This window comes from Topomyia yanbarensis, chromosome 2 (genome assembly GCF_030247195.1).
Source record: "Topomyia yanbarensis strain Yona2022 chromosome 2, ASM3024719v1, whole genome shotgun sequence".
Lineage (NCBI taxonomy): Eukaryota > Metazoa > Arthropoda > Insecta > Diptera > Culicidae > Topomyia > Topomyia yanbarensis.
The window spans coordinates 80,760,184-80,782,441 of NC_080671.1; the positions used below are offsets into that span (position 1 = coordinate 80,760,184).

General features: G+C 40.2%; 1 protein-coding gene across 5 annotated transcripts in view; it reads right to left on the reverse strand.

Moving 5' to 3' along the window:
• The window catches only part of LOC131678619 (tyrosine-protein kinase hopscotch), a 67,741-nt gene that overhangs the window by 34,873 nt on the left and 10,610 nt on the right, over window positions 1-22,258 (reverse strand). For 2 of the 5 annotated variants that reach the window (XM_058958838.1, XM_058958840.1), the window contains exon 2: window positions 9,726-10,790. In XM_058958838.1, coding sequence (XP_058814821.1) covers window positions 9,726-9,962 — 237 coding nt within the window. In that variant the 5' untranslated portion in view covers window positions 9,963-10,790. Of the gene's footprint in view, window positions 1-9,725; window positions 10,791-10,880; window positions 10,900-22,258 lie in introns of those variants that run through there. The other 3 variants (XM_058958839.1, XM_058958841.1, XM_058958842.1) reach the window with 3 other exon arrangements.

A 22,258-nucleotide genomic window follows, 5' to 3' on the forward strand; every position in this document is an offset into this window, starting at 1 on the left:
TAGTATCAGGTTAGTATTCTTTTATTTTCGAGAATTGTCCACCTGGAGCTGCAGAACTAGGTTCTCGGAAGGGCTCCCCGTCAGAATCACATACTACAATTTGCAGACGAGACAGGCAATGTCGCCCAACACTGCTTTAGGCCAATTGTAACGGGCCGTGATTCTGAATGTGATATTCATTGTACGGTTCAGGTATGGGTAGGTGTAGGGACTCGCGATCGCGTGTATCATCGCGAAGGGCTCGAACATTTGTACGTTAACGTGTTCGATCGCGTGTGCGTTTGTATGTCGCGTGTGCTGACGTGTATGTAACTTCGCGTGTATAAATTATATTTCATAACCGCGTGCCTTTCGCATGTTCGCGTGTGTTCTAGAATGATTGCGGGCGGACCGTAAATATGATACTTAATTTTTTGTGTGCGGTTCAGATTCCAAAAGAAAGTGGGTTCTTCCATATCATTAGAGTTCCCAGTCATATCGCCGCAGAACGTGTGGTCTAGTGGATATGAGCTTTATTTTTTTGATTGATCCAACTGAATGTCATGTCACCTAAATTGCTAGAATGAAGGGTAACGATTTCCGGGCGTGACCGATTCATGATAGCGCGTTGTTTGCGGGTTCGCGTTTGAGACCGCGTTTGTAACTTCGTAAGTACCGGAGTGTTATCAAGTCTACGCGATCGCGGGCACAGGTGTGCGTAGATGATCGCGAAGGGCTTAAGCGTTCGTATGTTGACGTGTTTGTCGCGTGTATAAATTCGATTTTAAAACGCTGCGGCTATTCATTTATTCGCGGACCGTCATTCTGATATTTAGTCTTCGATGTACGGATCACATTCTGACAGGGAGTGAGATACCCCATATCACTAGAGTTCCCGGTCATGTCGCCATGGAACGTTTTGTCTAGTGGATATGGAAGTTATTTTTTTCTTAGTTTTTTCAATTTTATTTTATTTTTTTATTCTTTAACATGGACCTAGACTGTTGGTACCGGTCCAGCTGAAGGCATGGACCTAGGCTTCTAGAATCAAGGATAGACTTCCGGACGTGACCGATTCGTAATCGCATGCGCGAGGGCATTTTCGTAGGTTTCTCGCTTGAGACCGCGTTTGAGAATGTGTGAGTGTTAAGACGTTCACTATCACCATCTTTGCTGACCCAGCTGAAGGCGGGTGTAGAATGGCAGTATAGGACTCGAAAAGAAGAAATAAAAGACAATATATGAGAGACGTAATAGATTAGATAGGTACAAGATACAGCTGAAGTTATGATCATCACATGAAAGACATACATTAGTACTTCAAACTATACCAATATTTGAATAGCCAACCACCACACATAGCACATCCTTTCTCAATTATCTATTTGTTACTGGTGCATTGTTGGTGTTGAGCGGGTAAATAGAGGAAAGGTATAGAACAAAAAAGGCTCATATCAGCCCTCCCGACCTCCTCGATAATCCACTACCGAGGCCTATTGTAATCAATATCTTGGAGCGGACTTCCTATATAAATAAAATCCTGAGTAATCATAATGATTGGTGGATTATTAACATGAGTACTAATTAACCTCTAGTAGTAGAACTTGGTACAATTAGAAACTAAAAAGAGCGAAGGTCCTTATATTTAGATAACTCTATTGAATCTATTGTGGCTTGATGATGTTTACAATACCGTCAATCCCATCAACCTGCGAGAGCGATATAGAAATAGATATTACATGCATCTAAACTACTTTTAGGTGTTTGGTGATGTGGTTCACGTGGATTGGATATCTTCAAAAACTACATGTTAATCTAGTTAAGCATTAACTAGTGGCTGAACAGTATGGTTAAGAGATGGTTCCATCCATAAGAGATTGTCAGCTCTGTTTCTGAAAACAGCGAATCCGATTCGTTATAGTGTTACTCGCCATCTTCACGAGCCAGAGCGACAGAGCGATTTAAGAGATAAAAACACCCACCTTCAGTCTAATGTCTAATCATCTCTTATAGATGACAGTCCATTGATCCGAATCGAATGACTCGATCACTATGCTAAAGATCAAATAAGTCCCCGAACAACCGAAACAGTATGTTCCCCCATTTGAAAGTAGAAACATCTATATCAGTCATCCGCCAAAACACTCGATCGAATGATTATTAGTCATGAGATTCATGAGATCAATGAACCAGCACTCGTTTGGATCTCCTACTCTTATCGACCAAGCAAGAGTACGCGCCCATCAGGCTCACCACCCAAGCTCAGGGAAAATGCGAGTTAGTGGGTTTTCTCCATGTAAATTGTCGAACAATCCTACACAAACTTCAGGCACGTTGGTCCGATAGCTAGACTTGTCCGATTTGCTTCAAATTTAGTGCAAGTAGTTCTGGTGGGACTAGGAATCGAAACAGGGGTGGGCCGATTGCGTTTTCAAAAATTCATTATTTTCCTGGGCAGTCTAATGTTCACATGTCACGAAATCAGTCCTACTATTGCTAACTTTGTTTACTAATACTAAAATATAAAGACTTATGTTTGAGATGGGATTTTTGTTATGGCGTGATTAACATTAACAGTAGATACTAAAGCATAATAAATATCAGGAACTTTGTATCTTTCTTCAGCTAATTGCCATTTGGTCAAGTCTCCCCAACATTAGTTATTGCGTTCAATGTCATTCAAACTCTAGTAATAACTATTCCAATGTTCCAATTTATGTAAAATCATTTCACTGCTTCACAAAGATTAAGATGGTATATTAGTACATTAATAGTAATTAATAGTCGAGTAGATATGTCCATACAAAGTATGATAAAAAATTACATCATTTAATGCTAATTCATTAATCACGTAATATTTTCTGTAAAGGATTTTTCATTCCAAATTTTTAAAATTACCTTAAGGAATCGAAATAAATATAAAAATATTTTTGAAAAAAATTAAGAATCGAATAGAATACACCATAGCCAAAAATAGAATTTTGCGCTTGGTCAAGTCTCCCCATGTTCCCTTATCGCATCTCCAAGATAAGAAAAAAAAAATGCTTATTATTTACTCGAATATGAATAGGTTCGTCTGACAGAAGCCCATCAAACGGATTGACAAAATCTGGGGTTAATAAAATCGGGCATTCACTGTACCACTGTCAAGGCGTATTGAAATCAACATATTAAAGCAGCTTTCTGTAAGAGGTCAATGTGCAGAGTTACATTAATGTTCTATAGAATATTAATGACTATTTTGATAGCTGAAACACTAAATGGAGATTAACGATTAAATTAGTATTAGTTGTTAAAAATTGATGCAATACGTTTATTCAAACTGGTATAAAATACTGCTTGGTGCTGTTTGCAATATCGTCAATCCAATAAACCTAAGAGAGGTAATTTGCTGATCAATAATTGACCACAAATGATCGTTTATAATCTTGAATCATTCCTGCTAGCGTAATGCAGATTTTGCATTTTATGTCACATACCGTACGGTTCACTGGCGTCATCGAAAGTTCTGATTGCGTTGACGAATCAGTTTACAATAATGACGACATTGTGTCGTAAAATTAAAAAGTAATGAACTTACGTTTAGTACCTTGCAGATAAATAACAGCTGTACTATATCTATCCGGTAATGAATGAAACAGTATACTACGAATAAATAAAAAGCTAAGTAGCGGTGCTTTTATGACTACAGTGAAAACCCGTTTTCATCAACCCCTTGGTGAATTTTACACACTTAGTTGAGCTCGGCAGCGAAAAATTTCTCGATTCTCAGCAAACAATTGGAATTTTTACTGAGATCTCAGCGAAATCTCGGTAAAAATTACAAAATTCAAATCTCGGCAAAAGTTGCAACAAACGCTGAGATTCGACAGAGAAAATTAAGTGCGTAGGTTGACAAAACTGGTACATTGACAAAATCCGGCCACATAAAATTTTTAAGACTTTTCTGATACCAGGAGAGATGTGGGACAATGTCTGTGTATGTATGTATGTATGTGGTAAAATATCATTCGTGCTTCTCGGCTGAACCGATCTTATCCAAACCAATTTAAAATGAAAGCTCTAATACTCAACCAAAACGCTATTATTTTAGTTTATTGTGATGTTTAAGTTTCAAGATATGGATAATTGTGTTACTATAGAAGATACTTTTTACAGTTTTTCTAGATTAACTGTCAAAGTTGACAACGGAATTTCCGCATATTACCAGAAAGTTTATATGAATATTTTTCCATCCAGCAACAGATTCTTAAAAGCGGACTATTGTCGAAAGAACATATTTAACTTTGAACTCGGACGAAAGATTTCAATCATCTTTTCATTCCTAGTAATAAGACCAAATACGATTACACGATTCTACAAAATATAAAAAAAAATTAAATGTACTTTCCAAGTGATCTAGTGAATGTTGTAGGTCTGGTCAAATACAACACAAAACAACGTTAGATCAAGAGCATATTAGCTCTCAAAATTTTGATTTATAGCAAACAACACTATTTTTCGAAACATTCGGTACAAAAAAATAGTTACGCGGTCGTTTTTCAACCTATTTGTAAAATTTGATTTTCAACCGATTTGTAATTTGTAATAATGTAATTAATTAAACATTAACATTCCACTAAGTCGCTCAAAACACAGTGCTTTTATTAAAATATTGTAATGTTTTTCGACCGATTGTAATGTAATATGAGTGTTCTGGAAAGAAGAAGAAATGACCTTTCCAAGGGTATGCCATGTTATGTTATTTGTTTAAAAATACTGTGCGGTTTTGGAACAACAATATGAAGGTAACCATTGTTATACGATTTTTCATGAAAAAATGAAAATTTCTCATCACTTTTGAATTAGAATACTTTCAACGTTTCATGGTCCTTCCAATTCAAAAATACTTGATATATTCCCAGGTTTTAAATGCGAATAGCTTCCGTTGTACTGAACGAAATCGCAATATTTTTGAACTATCTGATCGGAAATGTGTGCACGCGTTTTGAATTAAATTTCGCCAAATGTTGAGGTACCACGTGTACGTTTCAATCATTCGTCGCTCGAATACCAAATGAGCAACATCATGACTGTATCGTCTGGATGGTAGAATCGTTCGTGTACATGTAGGGTTTGGGGTCGCACGGAGGGGGGGGGGCGCAAGATAGACTTCGCACACAGCCGAGAAACGGGTCCAAGTTTCACACGGTTCAATTGTGTACGAGGTGTCTACCATGTAGTTTTGGTAGTGTTGGCATTGACACAGTTGTACAGTTATCATGTAACTAAAACGATAGTCAGGTCAGGAAACCACCTAAGGACATGTTCTGGCATGCTTCAGTTTTAGATTCAATTGTACGTAGTTTTGAAAAAATCATGTTTTGAGATAAACGCATTTGTAGTTTTGAGAAAACTTTCGATGCATTATTTTTGATAGAATGTCAACATTTTGTATCGATTATATTTAATTATGGGTTTTGAACATCGCTGAATACGAATCTAAAGTCAGTTTTGCGAAATTCAAAATGGCTGATCTAATGTGGCGGACACCCATAAAAAATGAGTGGTATTTCAGCCAAAATCGGAAAAAAAAGGTTTTGTGATTTATAAACACGAATTTGAGTGAAGTGTAAAAATCAAAAAAATCAAAATGGTGACTCCAATATGGCGTAATAAAGTATAACTAACAATTTTGACCAAAATTTTTCGTTTTGCGCTGTGTTCTATGAGTTATCAAACAACACTCACGACTAGTTTGCGATATCAGGCCCGTAAAACAGTCCTTCCTCGACCTCGAATTGTGCCTGAAGAGAAATGGCTTCTCCAGATAAGCCGTCTTTGCGCAGCCGGACACACTGCGCTCGGCAGCTTGGTTGATTATCAAAGATCCGGACGAAATGGGTTGCTTTAAACCCAACAGCAACTTCCAGCGCGTTTAAAGTCTTCGGCAATGACGAGCTTCCTTCATTGAACAAGTTTGCAGCTATACAAGTAGCACCTTCCATAGTTTGAGAAGCAAAATGCAACTGTTTCAGAGCCAGTCTCCATGCACGCCCGTTGAAACATTTATTGGAAAGCACTGGAATTCTAACCATTTAGATACGCTACAAGCAACCGCAGTTCAGCCGCCGCAGTAGCAGTGGTTCCGTCTACAGATCAAGTTGTGAAATACGTTCTCGAGACCTGTACACATGTACAGTGCAAGGCCAAACAATTTGGGGACGTACATAATGCCATGAAAAGGTTTCCACCTGAGGCGCACATCTCGAGCCGAAAGCGTTCCATGGCGGTCAGGACGCCTCTTCGAGCAACGACCGATAGAAAATTTTTGGATGCGCGGATCGAAAAATCCGTTTAACACAATTAAGTAGACACTTATACATTAAAAAAATTAAAAAAAAGTATTCAAATTTTTAATATAAATAATAAATAAATAATGACGAGAATAACACTTTCCGATAGAAGAACATTTTGGAAAAATGGCGTTACCGTTTGGCTCTGGCAGATCATGATCGATTTCTATGAGCATTTGATTTTTGTTGTGTTTATGAATAATAATATCAATGGATGGGATAAATGTTCAAAAATAGTTCTTTAATGCCAAGATCACATCTTTTCGATACTGGCAACTTCAGAGGTTTAGTATCATCGACGAATTGTACAACGTAAAACAGCACATCTCCTGATAAATAAAATAATTTTCGCATAAACCCTCCTAGAAATAATCATGGAGAATTTACCCTTCAAACAAAATTAGCTCGAGACTTGATGTCTTCAATATAGTTTTCAAGGGTGCTATTACAAATCACTTGACTTGAATGCTATTTGTGAAATATATATTTTGGCTATTTGTGAAAGAAAACCTTTAAAATAACTTCTTTTTTTTCGAGAGTTGTCCTACTACAGCTCCAAAGTTGGGTTCTCGGAAGTGCTTCTCGTCAGAATCAGTCACTACAATTGCAGATGATACGGAAAATGTCACCCACCAAAACGCTGCTTAAGGCAGATTGCAGCGGGCCATGATTCTAAATGTGAAATTGAGTGTACGGTTCAGGCGTAAGGACTTTACGACCGCGTGGGAATGAGCGTTCATTTGTGCGCTATTGAGACCGTGTTATTCAGATATAAGTGCTATAGCGTTCGCTAAATCATCGAGTCATTTTTGTGTTTGCGAAATCTCAGACGTAGTTGTGCACCATCGCGAAGGGATCGGGCGCTTGTATGTTAACGTGTTCGATCGCATGTACGTTTGTATGTCGCGTGGTCGTTTGTATGTCGCATGTGCTAGCGTGAATGTAACTTCGCGCGTATAAATTAGATTTTATAACCATTTCTCTATTCGCATAATCGCATCTGTTCCTGGATAATCACGCGGGTCATAAATCTGATACTAAATTTTCAGCGTTCAGTTCAGATGCTAGAAGAGAATGAGCTCTCCCATATTACTAGAGTTCCAGGTCACGGCGTCATGGAACCTGGTGTCTAGTGAATATGAGTCGTCGTTTTCTGATTAGTCCAATTGAAGGCATGGACCTGGGCCGCTAGGGTCGAGAGTAGTGACTTCTGGACGTAACCGACTCATGATCGCGCGAACACGGGCGTTTTTAAGTTTGCTCCTGAGACCGTTTTGTAAATTTAGAAGTGTTAAAACGTTCACTTAATTATCGGGGTTTTTTAATATTGACAAAATCGCGGGCGTAGGTATGTTTGAATGATTGCAATTGCATGTTCGCGTTTGTGGTCAGATTTGTGTTAACGTGAAGGGAACGAGCGTTTAGAATAAGCGAGATTGTGAAGGTTAATGAGAGAATATGCAATTGATTGTTTTGGGAAGTGTTAATATGAACCTAATTTAAGATATAGCATAAATAACGTGCCGAATTAAGTTAAAAAATGCAAAGAGTTTAAGTAGAAGGGTATAAGATGACCAATATTGGTTTTTGGAATACATGAGTAGTGGAAAATCAAACTAATAGAAGCGTAACAAAAGTAAACTAGTGACCTAGAAGAACTAGTCTTAATGCCAGTAAAAGTCATTTTTTATCATTAACGACAGTTGTATTCTATTAGTAAATTAATTGTATCTTAATTTATCCAAACCGATCTTCCCGAATGAATCGGATCGAATGCTCGAAGTCACGTTACCAACGAATCCTACGAAGGGAAGAATTGCGCACGGGACTATAAATTACCCACCATTCTATCATATACGCCAATTCGGCATCCTTTCCTGACCTAGCTGTCACAAATACTCAGATGAACACATACACAGATAGACATACGACTAGCACATAACAAGTATACACTAGTACTAAAAACTACAATTATTACTGCACGAACATAAATAAGTTTCTACTGGTATCGTTATCCAATATTTGATAGTTTGAGCTGATGTAAAGTATGAAAAATCACGAAACATAAAAAGGGCATAACCGTTACAGTATCCTCGATGTACCACTATCGAGGCGTAATGCAATAACCATATTAAAGCAATTGTCTATCAGGGGTTCTTTAAAACTGATGCACGAAATATGCTTGATGATCAGGCATTGCATTTATCGCTCATATGAGTAAATGCGCCCGGATTTGCTACTGCGACAATAAAAACTCACATTTTCACACGAAAAGTTATTGGCACTCACACAACTTCTCCGGATAAATACAACGTGTTATTTCTCCGGATAAATAAAACAGCCGGAGAATGAGTGAATGAGTTTATCACGGTATCCTCTTTGCGTTCGCTGCTTTGCTGTCGTTATTCCAAAATACGAAAAAAACAAGTCTATCATACTTCTTTGCCGCTTTTGTTTGTAATTAAGTGTATTTTTTGAAGTTTTAATTGATTTCGCGAAATTAAAATTTTATCACCTTCTCCGGTGAGAAGGAAAAAGTCAAATAAATTTTATCCGGAAAATCATTCTCACGCTATTTGTGGAGACGGAGAATTTTGCGACTCATCTTATCTCGGGAAAGTTGGACATCGGATAAGCTTCTTCTCGCGTGATTGAGAGGGAATTACAATGCCTGTTGATGATGTTTGCAATACCATCAAACACATCAACCTAGGGAAAGGTAGGGAATTTTACTAATTTAACACCAAAATTTAGTTGTAGGAAGCGAAAAAGAGAGTCCGGTTTTTTTGTCGCTTCTTACGACACGGGAGCAGGATCAATTCTTGGCTTCTACCATTATTAGAATTCAGAATTTCTCGATTGGGGATAAACGGAATCGCAGGCAGAATCTTAAATTTATTCTCAAACGTACAAGTTTGAGAAGACTTGAGTTACGTGGTCGATTCATTATTAGATTATTGATCATTGATGCCCGAATTCAAACATGTCCGAGGACTTCCTGATTTTCTCGTTTCCTACAGGTGTTCGAGTCTGAAGGCGTGTGTTGCTATTTTATGCTTGCTTAGTTTCTGCACCGTATTATCCCACATTTTGTCCGAATTACTTGGTTTTAATTCGACAATTTTATCAGATATTTGCTTGCTTAGATAAGTTCAGGGGAGCTTATTTAGGGCTCGGGCATGATTCGTAAGCAAAAACTTGTTTATAATTAAGGAGGACTAGATTAACTACCAGATATTGCAATCGGATACAATACCGAGAAGATAGTGATGGAATAGCGAGATCTTTCTGCATAATAAGCAGTACATCATGAGTGGGAGGAGTAACCACACCATTTCACTAGAACTTGCACAACAATTAGTCAACAGCTGTAGCTTCTTTTTGAGACATAAGCTATCAAGTGTTACCCACCTTGAACCTGACTCGAAACTCGTACTTTTTGCCGGCCTGAGGCCGGGCACTCGGCGCCAGGAACCATTGTTCGTCGTGTATCCGTAAGCCCACCAGTAGCTGTACCAGAGGACCAATTCCGAACCGCTTGCACAGTTGCGAGCAGAGATCCTCACAAGTATCTTCTTCACTGACCGGGATATCGATGAAACTTTCGCTCAAATAGATGTACACCTGACATTTACTCTCATCGGACATCGTCTTTGGACTTGGGGAGTACGCGGATTGGTGCTGAGGTCACGCTAAACCGACATTCGAAAGTGCATTAGACTGCACTGCAACTTTTCACTGACAACCATTATCGTCCATTTTTGCAAAAAATTTGTTTTAACTTTCTTCTGCACTACCCAACTGCAATGGGTTTGTTATCACAGTTAAACGCTCATTGTTATGGTGCAAATTTATGCGCACTCTGGTAAACAGCACGACGGGAAACTCCAATTACATCCACTGAAAAAATAACATCACATTTGTTTACCACTTGGAGCCGCCCAACGTAATCGATCCGCACGGTCGGCCAGCGACGGTTGAATGGAGCTTCGAACTGTTTTACTTTGCATTCGGTTTGCTTTTGCTGTGCCCTAGGGTAGAATCGCTGACTATTGCCTGTTCCCTAGCTAATTATCATTAGAGATAACACACGTGCTAGTAGCTGAATTTGAATGCTATTCGAACTGATTTTTGCGCTAGCAATGGACAGCGCATTTACCCTAATAGCACTCCAACTGCGAGGCACAAAATCACGCCGCGCAAGTCACGGACCATCACTGGAACATTATCGATATCAAGATTCGACGGATATTGGAGCGCAAGGCAGAAACCGTGGCAACTGGCATGTTCACGCGTCCCTAACTAAACACTCAATCAAAATTAGTGTCGACCCGATGCGATGTCAACATTACGATCTATCGGGCTCAACTAATCAGATGTATATCGCTACAAGGAGAGTGATTTTCGTTGTCGCTTCTCCACGATATCCAGCGCACAAGGGAATCTTGGCCAGTCGATTGCCGCAGCTCCAATTATCTGAAAAAAAGAAGAAAAACGGAAAAATGAAACATTTGTTGATAAGTGCAAATTTGCCGTCTGAAGTAGAAAATTTAAACGAAAGCTCACCGGAGCAAGTAGTTCACTGTTTACCGACGCATTAGAGAGGCGCGTAATTGTGATACGATAGCTTGAGAATGCAAAACGTAAATAAAATAAATAAACAAGGGACGGGGAGAATAGCTGACTTTAGACAGCGCGATTTACATCGCGCTATCGCCAATCTGTCTGACAAGAACGCACAGTTGAATCGATTGAAGCGTGCTGATTTCGTTCCACTGGAAATTACTGTATCGTGTTATGGGATTATTAGAAGTTTGATTTCAAATGGAATACACGACATGCGTGATAGTATTTCTAATGCGCAGTAAAAAAACGCACAGAATCGCGTGCATTTTCAAGTGTAAACAAAATAAGCGTTGCAGTTTCAGCTCGAAGCAGAACAAATTGTTTTGTTGGTTGTAATTTCATTATCATTATTCTAAATATTTCTCGATTATGTAAATTGGAATCTAGTATAGTGTAATCAAATTGGGTTATTATTGTAAGACTTATGTCAACATTTTTTTAGATATTATTTCCTGTTAACCTTCCGGTAGACTCAAGCGAAAACGACACCGCCAGCGAATACTTATTTTGAATTTAGAGAATTTGGCAAGGCCAACGGGAATCACGATTCAGAATATGTTGGCTCAATTGGCAAGTTCCCATAAAAAAATAACACACTAAATCGAAAGGCTTCCAGGCTTAGGTTAACTTTCATGCCGTGCTCCATTGTATCAGGGATAAATAGTAATTATTAACTAATCACAAAACCCACGAACATCACGGTGACCGAACAATCGGGATGGTTCGAATCATGTATTTCAAATTTCCATGTTACACCATCTTAGGCCGGTAGTCTCCCATCTCTTTGTACGCCCGCCGCACGGCCTTCTTAATCAATCGCACTCAGACCACGAGAATAGAATCGGCCTATACGTCGACGACTAGGTTATCTACTGAATATAACTTTAGCTAGTCTGTATTCGGGTATTTGTGCTACATGTCCAGCATATTATAGTCTGCCCTGCTACATCCATCTTCGGATGTTTAGAAACTTGGTACAGCTCGTAATGCATGCGTCATATAGAGTAAATTTTATGTACGTGTTTCGACGACGGAAGTTTCACCGATCACTCAAACAGAAACAAGTTCTATTCGCAGATGTAACACGCCTTTTTAAATTGTGGCGTTATCACATGTTGCTAGTGTCCCAAGGTATCTTAGTTCGTTGACAAGCTCGTACCGTACCACATCCGTATCTACCTCGGAACCAACAAGATTAGGATCCCATCATTCTCTTCCAGCAGCCATGTACCTTGCCTTGTCAGAATCTGTAGTCAGTTCAATTCTTCCAGTCGTCCGCGACGCCAGTAAGTATGTGAGATCCGTTCCTTTGCACATCAAATTTTCATATAGCACCTCCGAGCGTTATGTTGAACACTAGATTAGAGAATGCCATTCTTGAAGTCATTTAATGTCACAAACGACCCGGATGTCACTTCAGATATGTTGACGGTTGTTTTTAACCCATCCAGCGTCATACGAAGCAGTTTAATCAGTTTTGTCGGAAAGCCATGTTCAAGTATTATCTGCAACAGTTTGTTCCATTTCACTGAATCGTACGAAGCATTGAAATCTACAAACGGATAACGGAGTAGAAAGTTGTATTCCAGAAATTTACCCAGAATTTGTCGCAGGGTAAAAATCTGGTCCGTTTTTAAGGTGAAACGATGCCAAAATCATAACAAAAGTTCGGTTATGTTCGGGGATGTTCGGGTTACGTTCAGCATCTGTGTGCGTCTAGAACGTACTATACCGATAGGAGATGGCACGCACACAAGCGTATCATTCAGCAGTCAGCTGAATGATTTTTGTAGCACGTGTTTCATTTGTTTTGAAAAATAGAAAGGTACAAATTTCCCAAACGAAACAAAATTCCGTGAAGAGAACCTATTCATCTGCATGTGCTAACCTGCTTACATACAGTGATACAATTTCTAAGCAATCTGAGATAAGACATTTGAGTTACAAACGATTTTGTCTTGCGCGCCATAGCAATGTTTGGATTTTGACGATGATATAAAAAGAAGAAGCAGAAACGACGGCAGCCATTTTAGCTGCCACCTTGTGACTCTATTCAGCATGTCCTTAATCGTTTTTCTCGAAATCCATTATGGTACTCGCTGACACAGGATTCAGCCAATGGGCGCAGTCTGCTAAACAGAATACAGGAGGGCACCCTCTTGCAGATAGGCCATATGATGCCATCTAACCTATCTGAAGACAATTATTTTTCCAATCAGATCATGCTACCGATATTCAACTCTTGAATAACCCTTTGTGCTTCTCATGGCATAGGCTGTCCATTATTTCCAATACTCATTCTGTTTGTGCCCTTACTATTCGTTTGTCCGTTCATTAGCGACCCAAAGCGTTGGTTCCATCTGTTATCCATGTTTGTACGATCTGTAAGCAGACTCCCGTTCCAGTTGCTAATATTGATCGGTATACTGGTGCTTGTCCTTTTCATGTTGATTGTTTTCTAAAGCATTCGCCGTGGAAATTCCCTCTGCTTCAACGTGCACCTTTTTGTCGTACCCACGATTCATACATCGACGTCGTTTTTCTCGGCAGCTCTCAGCTCACTTCACGTTCTCTTTTCTGACGTGTAGCCACTACAGGCATTCAGTATCTGTTCTGGTTTGCTTGGCCCGTCGCTCTTTGGCACTCAGAATCGAACCTGCCATTTCACTGGTTTTCACGTGTGATACTCACCACATCTGTGTCTGTTATACTGACTGCACCATGGACCTGCTGCCACGCTGCGATCAGGTTATCTCTTGTTGGCCGATCATCGATTCGTTCGTCGAGCTTTTGGGCACATATTACTCCATCACACCCTCAGCTCGAAATCGTTGTATGCTCAGTCACATGGTTCAACGCCAGATAAGAGCTAGAATCACAAATTTTTGCCTAATTACTTGGGGTCCCAATTAAAAAATATCAAGCGAAACGTTTGAATGTTCAATGAAGATGTGTTTATTATAAGATAACGGTGGTAAGTTAGCTCGCCTGTTCGATAAACTCTTGTGTAATATTGTAGGAACAGAGAGTCATATCTAACACCTTTTCCTTCCAAATAGTGCATATATTGGGCGATTTCCTTCATTAATGTGATAAAAATTTGAACCGCCTTTCCAATTTTTAAAACTGCTGTTTTGTTAAAACCGAAATTTCCTCCAATAGTCCGCTGTGAACCGTCGTTTCTCACATCACATCTCGAATCACTAATTTTCGGACATACAAAGGAATTGATTTCGCACAGGGAAAAAAACTTTTTTTTCAAGGTCGTGAATAAAGTGCCATAAATTTTGAAACAATTATGTTTTTACGTTACGAAAACAGGACCTTGATAAAAATCGTGCGTTTTATAGTTATAAAATTTATCAAGCTCCCTTCAGAAACGCCTGCATAACGCTTTTATTAGTGAAGATATTTGTTTTCGATCTGGGAACTTGAGTCACCGTTTGCGCCATTTTCTGTACGCAAACTAGTTCACAATTTTATGAACATTATTCATAAAACCAAAGATTTACTCGTAATTTCATTCATTGATTTAGGAACATTATTCAGAGACAGACAATACCACGTGAACTGATTCCTGGTTTATTACAACTTGAATATGATCTGGTTTTCGTTAGTTCACAAAATCAAAACATATTTTCTCGTGAATTTTCTTAATCCATGATTGAAAGGATTTAATCTAGTGAATTGTAGCTAGGATCCTAAAAGCATAGACATAAATCACAAAATACTCTGTTAGAAAAATCCGATACAACCCTCTTTTTTCAAAGAGTTGTCCTACTAGAGCTAGATTCTCGGAAGGGCTCCCCGTCAAATTCACATACTACAATTGCAGAAGAGACAGGCAACGTCGTCTATTAAAACACCGCTTAAGGTCAATTGCAGCGGGCTGTGATTCTGAATGTGATATTCATTGTATGGTTCAGATATGTGCGGGCGTAGAGACTTCGAGATCGCGTGTATCATCGCGAAGGGCCCGAGCGTTTGTACGTTGATGTGTTCGGTCGCGTGTGCGTTTGTATGTCGCGTCTGCAAGTGTGCATGTAACTACGCGTGTTAAATTCTATTTTATAACCGTGTGCCTTTCGCATATTCGCGTGTGTTCTTGATTCTGTCTGGCCCAGGAGCTTTATTGTTACATGATAATAATCGCGCACGGACCGTGAATCTGAAACTTAATTTTCGGTGTACGGTTTGGATGCTAGAAGAAAGTGAGATCTTCCATATCACTAGAGTTCCCGGTCATGTCACCATGGAAGGTGTTTCTAGTGGATATGAGCATTATTTTTTTTATTGGTCCAACTGAATGTATGGACCTAAGTTGCTTAGGCGGAGGGTAACGATTTCCGGACATGACCGATTCATGATCGCGAAACCCTTTCCAATGTAGGATTTTAGAGAAAACAACCGATCCCTACCCGCTAATTGAATCACAATAACCGCGCTTGCGGCCCTTCTCCCGCTTTCGGAGTCGTATGCAGTCAAGGGCGGGAGACCCTCCGAAGTCCTCAACGCCAAAGCAGTCACCTACAGAAGCAACGAGCAGTACAACGCATATTCTGCCAATAGCCACCAGCAGCAGGTCGGCCAACCACGCGCAGACAAGTGCATCCCGATACACACACGCACACACACCCATTGTGAGAAATATATGCAATTATAAGTGAGGCCTTTCAGTTACTACTATCCGAACACTTGATCCCAAAGTAGACCCCAGAGCCGACCCTGAAAGCCTTCGTGCTTTCACGATCGGGCTAGCCAGTGAAGAGACCGCGAAAGTCCACCCCAGGCGGTCGTCATGGCTTGACCAGGGACTAAGTTGGCCATCTGCCAGCTAGTAACACTTCTACAGAATTAACCTTCCCTCGATAACAGGTATTGAAGTTGCCAAATTGAAACACCGCGGTTGGTTACCGACGGTTACAAGACACCTTAGAATCCGTACCTGCACCGCGACTAGTTTTAGGTGACTTTAACTCTCACGGTACGGCATGGGTTTGCGTGTATGATGATAACCGATCTTTCTTAATTCACGATCTTCGCAATAACTTCAATTTGACAATTTTAAACACTGGTGAAATGACGTGGATTCCTACTCTCCTGGCGCGTCGGAGCTCATTAGACTTGTCCCTCTGCTCAACATCGCTGCGGTTAAATTGCACGTGGAAGGTAATCCTTGATCCCCACGGTAGCGACCATCTTCCGATCGCTGTCTCAAACAATAACGGCTCAAGGCCATTGAAATCAATCAATATTTCGTATGACCTCACACGAAATATCGATTGGAAGAGCTATGCTGCCGCGATATCTGACAACATCGAATCTACTGAAGAACTTTCTCCGGAGGAAGAGTACAGCTTTTTGGCTGGTTTGATTCTCGAGAGCGCGAATCAAGCTCAAACTAAGCCAGTGCCCGGCGCGAACATACAAAAACATCCTCCCAATCCGTGATGGGACGAAGGCTGCCGCGTATAAGACCGGTTACCCGAGCAAACGAAAAGCCCATAATACCCCCATTATTATGGGGTTTGAAATGGGCTCATCCCATGAAAACACCATCCCTATGGTCCGGTGGATCCCATATAAAATACCATATGTTGATGTATTTATGGGTTATTGAGACCATTTTATGACGCCTTTATGGTTATGAATTTTGGCATGCTTAAGGTCTTTTCAAGGGGCTATGTGGTGTTTGAACCCATGAGTATTTGCTCGGGTATCCGCTAGCTATTGACAATACGCTACGTTAGAAACGCGAATGAAGAGTTCGATGAAAGCCAAGAAACGTAGTCACTGACATCGGTTCGTTGACGGACTAACGAGAGAAATAGCGATGAGCACTCTTTGGGGCACGGGCCGGCGAATGCGAAACCGAAACACTACTGACGAGATCACGGAATATTCAAACCGTTGCATATTCGATTTCGTCAAGAAGGTTTGTCCTGATTTCGCCCCGGCAAAGAAGATCAACCACGCCGCATCCTCTCACGATAACGCGAACTGAACACCTTTTTCGATGGTGGAGTTCTCATTTGCTCTCTCATCATGTAACAATAAAGCTCCAGGGCCAGACAGAATCAAGTTTCTTGGAGGTAACCCAGCCCAGTTTCTTGAAGGAAACCAGCCTCCGACCACAATTCATATCGACCGATCACAATGTTGTCCTGTATCCGGAAGTTCGAAAAATGAAATGACAATTGGGTCGAAGCAAATGGCTTACTGTCAGATACACAATTTGGCTTTCGCAAAGGCAAAGGGACGAACGATTGTCTTGCCTTGCTCTCAACCGAAATTCAAATTGCCAATGCTAATAAAGAGCAGATGGCATAAGTGTTCTTCGATATTAAGGGGGCTTTTGATTCAGTTCCTATCAACATTCTTTCAGAGAGAGAAGCTGCACCCGCATGATCTTGCAGCGACTTTAAACAACTTCTTACTAAACTTGTTGTCGGAAAAGCATATGCATTTTTCGCATGATGGCTTATCGATGTCACGATTTAGTTACATGGGCCTTCCACAGGGCTCATGTCTAAGCCCCCTGTTATGCAATTTCCATGTCAACACCATTGATGATTGGACACCGGTAAAAAGTGCCCAACGAATCCCAGGAAACGTCAGTTCTGCATCCGTTCACTGACCCATCTGTTACAAATACTCAGACGAACACATACACAGATAGACATACTACTAGCGCACAGAAAAAGTCAATCAACGGTGAACAGCAAATCGGCCACACCAGTGTGCACAGACTATTGGCTGACCGTTAGTTTTGGACTGGTGCAGAGTGTGGCCATGCAATAAACATCTTAAAGCAGTTGTCTGCTAGAGGTTCTTTAAAACATGCACAAATATGCTTCATGATGTTTGCAATACCGTCGAGCCTGCCAACCTAGAGAAGAGACTTCGACATAACATTAAAAATTATTTCAAAATTGTAATATCTTAGTATTAGGGTGTTTAAAAAGTAAAAAATTGACACTGCAAAGCTAACACAAATGTGCCTATCACATAAACGAAATGATCAAAAATGTATCCGCCCTCTCGATCATACAGGTTTGAAGGGGATATTCGCAACGCCTTAGAATTGTCGAGCGCCCAGAACTTATTACCTTACTCTTATCGACGTTGATCTGGGCGCCATTCAGCGAGCACCACTTCTATTATCAACCTATCCATTTGAAGCCGTTGGTTAGGGCAGTGTCTGCCATCTTTGTTCAACGCATCGAGTCAAATGGTAGCGCAACAATAGGGGCACTCGATTCGAGTTTTCGTTGCGCTCAAACACGAGAATTTTGTTATTTTCAGCGCATTTGTGTTATTATATTGGTTCTTAGCAACGAAACAAAGCTGTTGATGCCATTTTCGACGCATTCCATTGTTTGTAGGGCGAGAAATTAACGAATAAGTGAGGCACCTTGCTTAGTATGGTGAAAATAGGCACTTTACCCTATCATGTTGAGAGACAGCAGAATCGAGTTCTGAGGCAATTGAACGAAAGATTTTCAGATCATCAGTGTATAGTATTCATGCAGACTTGATGGCTTGACGTTGATGAACAAGAGAAAGATAGGGTGCCCTAGGTGACTTCCTTGGCCGGTGGACGTTTCAAATAGGCTTGAGTGTGTGGTGCCAATTGTAACAAAAGTCTATCGTTCTGAGAGGTTCAAATGCAGTTACTCATGTAGAAAAGCCTAGTCGGTACCGTTCAACTACAGCAATGTTGTGAGGCATCCGTGTTGACCTTCATTAATTATGTTGAAAGATGCAGTGTACAGACATTTTTCCAGAACTTTAGCCAGACAGTTCAGTAGTGAGATTCCTTATTAAGGTTGAACAGAGAATGGGCAAAATCGAAAACGAAAAAAGCAGTTTTTCCACACTTTGTGTTAGATATTCATAAATTAAATTAATTTTCCGGGATTGAATACTTTAAAATAAAGAGAGCGCTCCGCGCAAAATATTTTGTGAACGCAGATCGTTCCTAGAAACCGGAGAAAAATGCCTAACAGTTTTGTCAAAAAGAAAGAGATAATATGTCATGATTCTGCCAGTGTCCAATTATTGTCATCCTAGAATACACCATGGGGCTCCCGAGCAAAACAAAAAGCCCATAAAGCCCCATAATCATGGTCCAAGTACACTCCCACTGCATGGTGTTTCGATCGTGATTGAAATGGCTTCAACTCATGAAAACACCATCGTCATGGTCCGGAAGATCCCATTTAAAACCATATTCTGATGTATTTATGGGTTTTCAAGGCAATTTCATGGTGTTTTGACTCGTCTCCAAACAAAAAAATGGTGCTTTGATGGTCGTAAAATTTAGCGCGGATTATGTTGATGGTAGTTTTATGGGGTTGTATAGTGTTTGAACCTATGAGGATTTGCTCGGGTTGGCAAACCCAAGGCGCCACAAACACGATGATCCATACTATAACGGCACTCTTATTGGCCATTCTAGTTAGAATTGCTATATCTCGAATCTTCTGTAGACGCAATTCCCAAGCTAATTTTCACGTCAAAACACTTAAAATATGTAGCCAAGCGAAATGGGAAATCGAATAAACAAACGCAACGGAAACGTGCAGATTAATTACACATCAAACGAACACGCTCGTCTGTTCTGTAGAGCAGGGATATGATGTGCGGGGGGATGGCGTTCAGGTCACAGGGTGAGTACAGGTGTTGTTTGAAGATTGCACACACAGACAAAACCAGCCCGCGTGTTTCGTGCATGGCAGTAGGTAATTTCGTTACGAATCCTACTTGAGATAGGTATCTTTAGGTGGTGGCTATGCAATTGTGCAAATGCAGTGCATATGCATGGTCAGCACCTTGACACTGTGACTTCAAAAGGTACCTTTGCCTCCCGGCTGCCGGTAGGCGTGGGGTGTGAGCAGTTGAAGGTGTTGGCAATTCACTATGTTTTTAGGAAAATTTGTTTACTTTTCTGTGCCTGCAAGAATGTGCCAACGATAAAGGATTATTTTTGTCAATTGTGAGTTTAGTTTTTACGGAAATAATTGGCGCGACTCAGTAAATTCAATCAGCTGTTGTTGCTGCGCAAAAAAATTAATAGGTATCTTTAACACACCAACATTTATGTATAAAGTCAGAATAGATATCAGAATGAATGAAATGCAATCATATTTAGCAAAAACATCGTTCGATAATCATACTCGATACGTAGCGTGCGCTATAAGATTTTAAATATACATAAATAGATGGAGTATCTGACATGCATATACTCGTTAAACACGAAAACTTATTACCAGACTGAGGTAAACTTTTACGGAGAACTGGGCTAGCAGATTAGAGCTGATCAAGCATGCAACCATACCTCAGAGCCAATCAGAGGAACTGCATTGCAAATATTTTGCAATGAATCGACCTTCATAAACCGCCCGACTCTGATACCGATGGATTCAGTAATAAGTTTGGACGAAATTTATCATTTATTCACATGTCAAAATGCATTGTAAGTAGCATAATTGGTGGTGTAAGTATACTGTGTTCGACTGATCGATACATGATTGTGATTTTTAAGCATCAAGTTATTATTTTCCCGACGGGCTTTCACAACCAGAAAAAAAACCAAATCGATTCACAAAACACTTTTAAAGTGAATGTATGACCTAAAATATTGCAAATTCTGGTTTTATTCCTGGCTCTAAATCCGCAGCAAACCTGCTATCAGCGCAAGAAAGTTGCATTCGTTAACGGTTCCACACGACCCCGTCAGCATATTTGCGCAGTGCATCATTTGCCTGTCAATCAAATGGCGAAACCAACAATTAGCGCATTAAATGTTCACTCCGAGCTGGGGAAAAACAACCTGGCCTGGTACCAGGTCCTGGGCGGGCAGGCAGGGTTGCGTGACCACACAGCCAAGATGTCGTGGTCGATTGGGTTACAGTGATAAACCGGCACCGGCGGGTAAGGCGTTCATTGTTTGCACAGAGATTGTTTTTGAGATTATTTCAGCCGAGCCTGGGACCGGAGGAACGGGTTCGAGACTGTGCGAATGAAAAATTCATTGAATCACTGAACGATAGATTTACAATTGCTGTGCTGAGCTTTTCGAATCTATGATTGTATCCGTATGATAATGCAGGTAGCGTTGGTTCTATTTTTGACGATGGAAGCGGTTTATTACTGTCTACCTATACTGTAGTGATGGGTTTTGAATAATTCCATTCAGTAGATCTATCCTGTCATTATACAATTCCACGTGCATTATGGTCCCGCAGGTACTTTTAGGAACATTAGTTGTGCCGACAGCCGAAATGGTTCACAAATGGCGTTATATGTAAATACCGTTAATCTGGGTCAACTTGAGTTCGCAGACCATCGTAATTGAGAAATCATCCGACTACTGCAGTCAGCGACATGGTTTTCATTGAAAGCATGTTCAGTGGATAGGTAAGACAGCCCGCCTACCAGCACGCTTGCTATCTATGTAGATTCCGTGTGCTCACAGCGCTGCGGAATTATTATCATCGCATCTGTGACTCCGCTTTTACCTAGCAAATAGGATACGGTTTAACATATTTACTTTCCATTGTCGTTGCACCCAGTGTAAACACAGACGCTAGCTTAGTGGTGATTAAACCAACATCCTCAGTAGAACAAAAAACTGAATCTTTATGAAGTTTAGTCGTTTTGCTGTACAAACGCACCGCAAATCAATATTACTGACCATTCAAAGGTTAAATGATGTAAATTATATCACAGACGTTAATCACATAATAGCGTTAAATCAGGTACATCACCCTGAATATCGTACCAAGCAGTTATTGATATCTATTAATCCAATTTATCGCATATATGTAGCATAAGCATCTGCAAAAATTATTCATCAATTATCAATTGGTAAATAAAATGCCAAAAAACAAACTTACATCCTACTGTGGATCTTCTAGTTCGATATACTTATCGGACCACTTCAATATAAACTGTGGCAATAGGGCACCTATACTATTTGATGACTTCCTCTGTTGTTGACCAGCTATATTTCGTCCAATTCGCCTTGATGCCTAAATAACATAATTGGAACATGTTAAAAAGCTCATCAAATATAAATATACATCCGTTGAGAAGACTTCATGTCAATAAAATTTGAAACTCAGTGCAGTTCAATCCACTGTGGCACTCTCTGACACTGCAGCTTTCTTGACAAGTTATTCGTTTATTTGTTGTATCCAGCCTCCTGTCAAGGACGACGTCTCTGTACAGCCAGCATCACTGTCATGAAAATCAAAACATTATTTTGAATCGAATGATTAAAAGCTGTAATTAGTTACTAAATGTCGATTTTC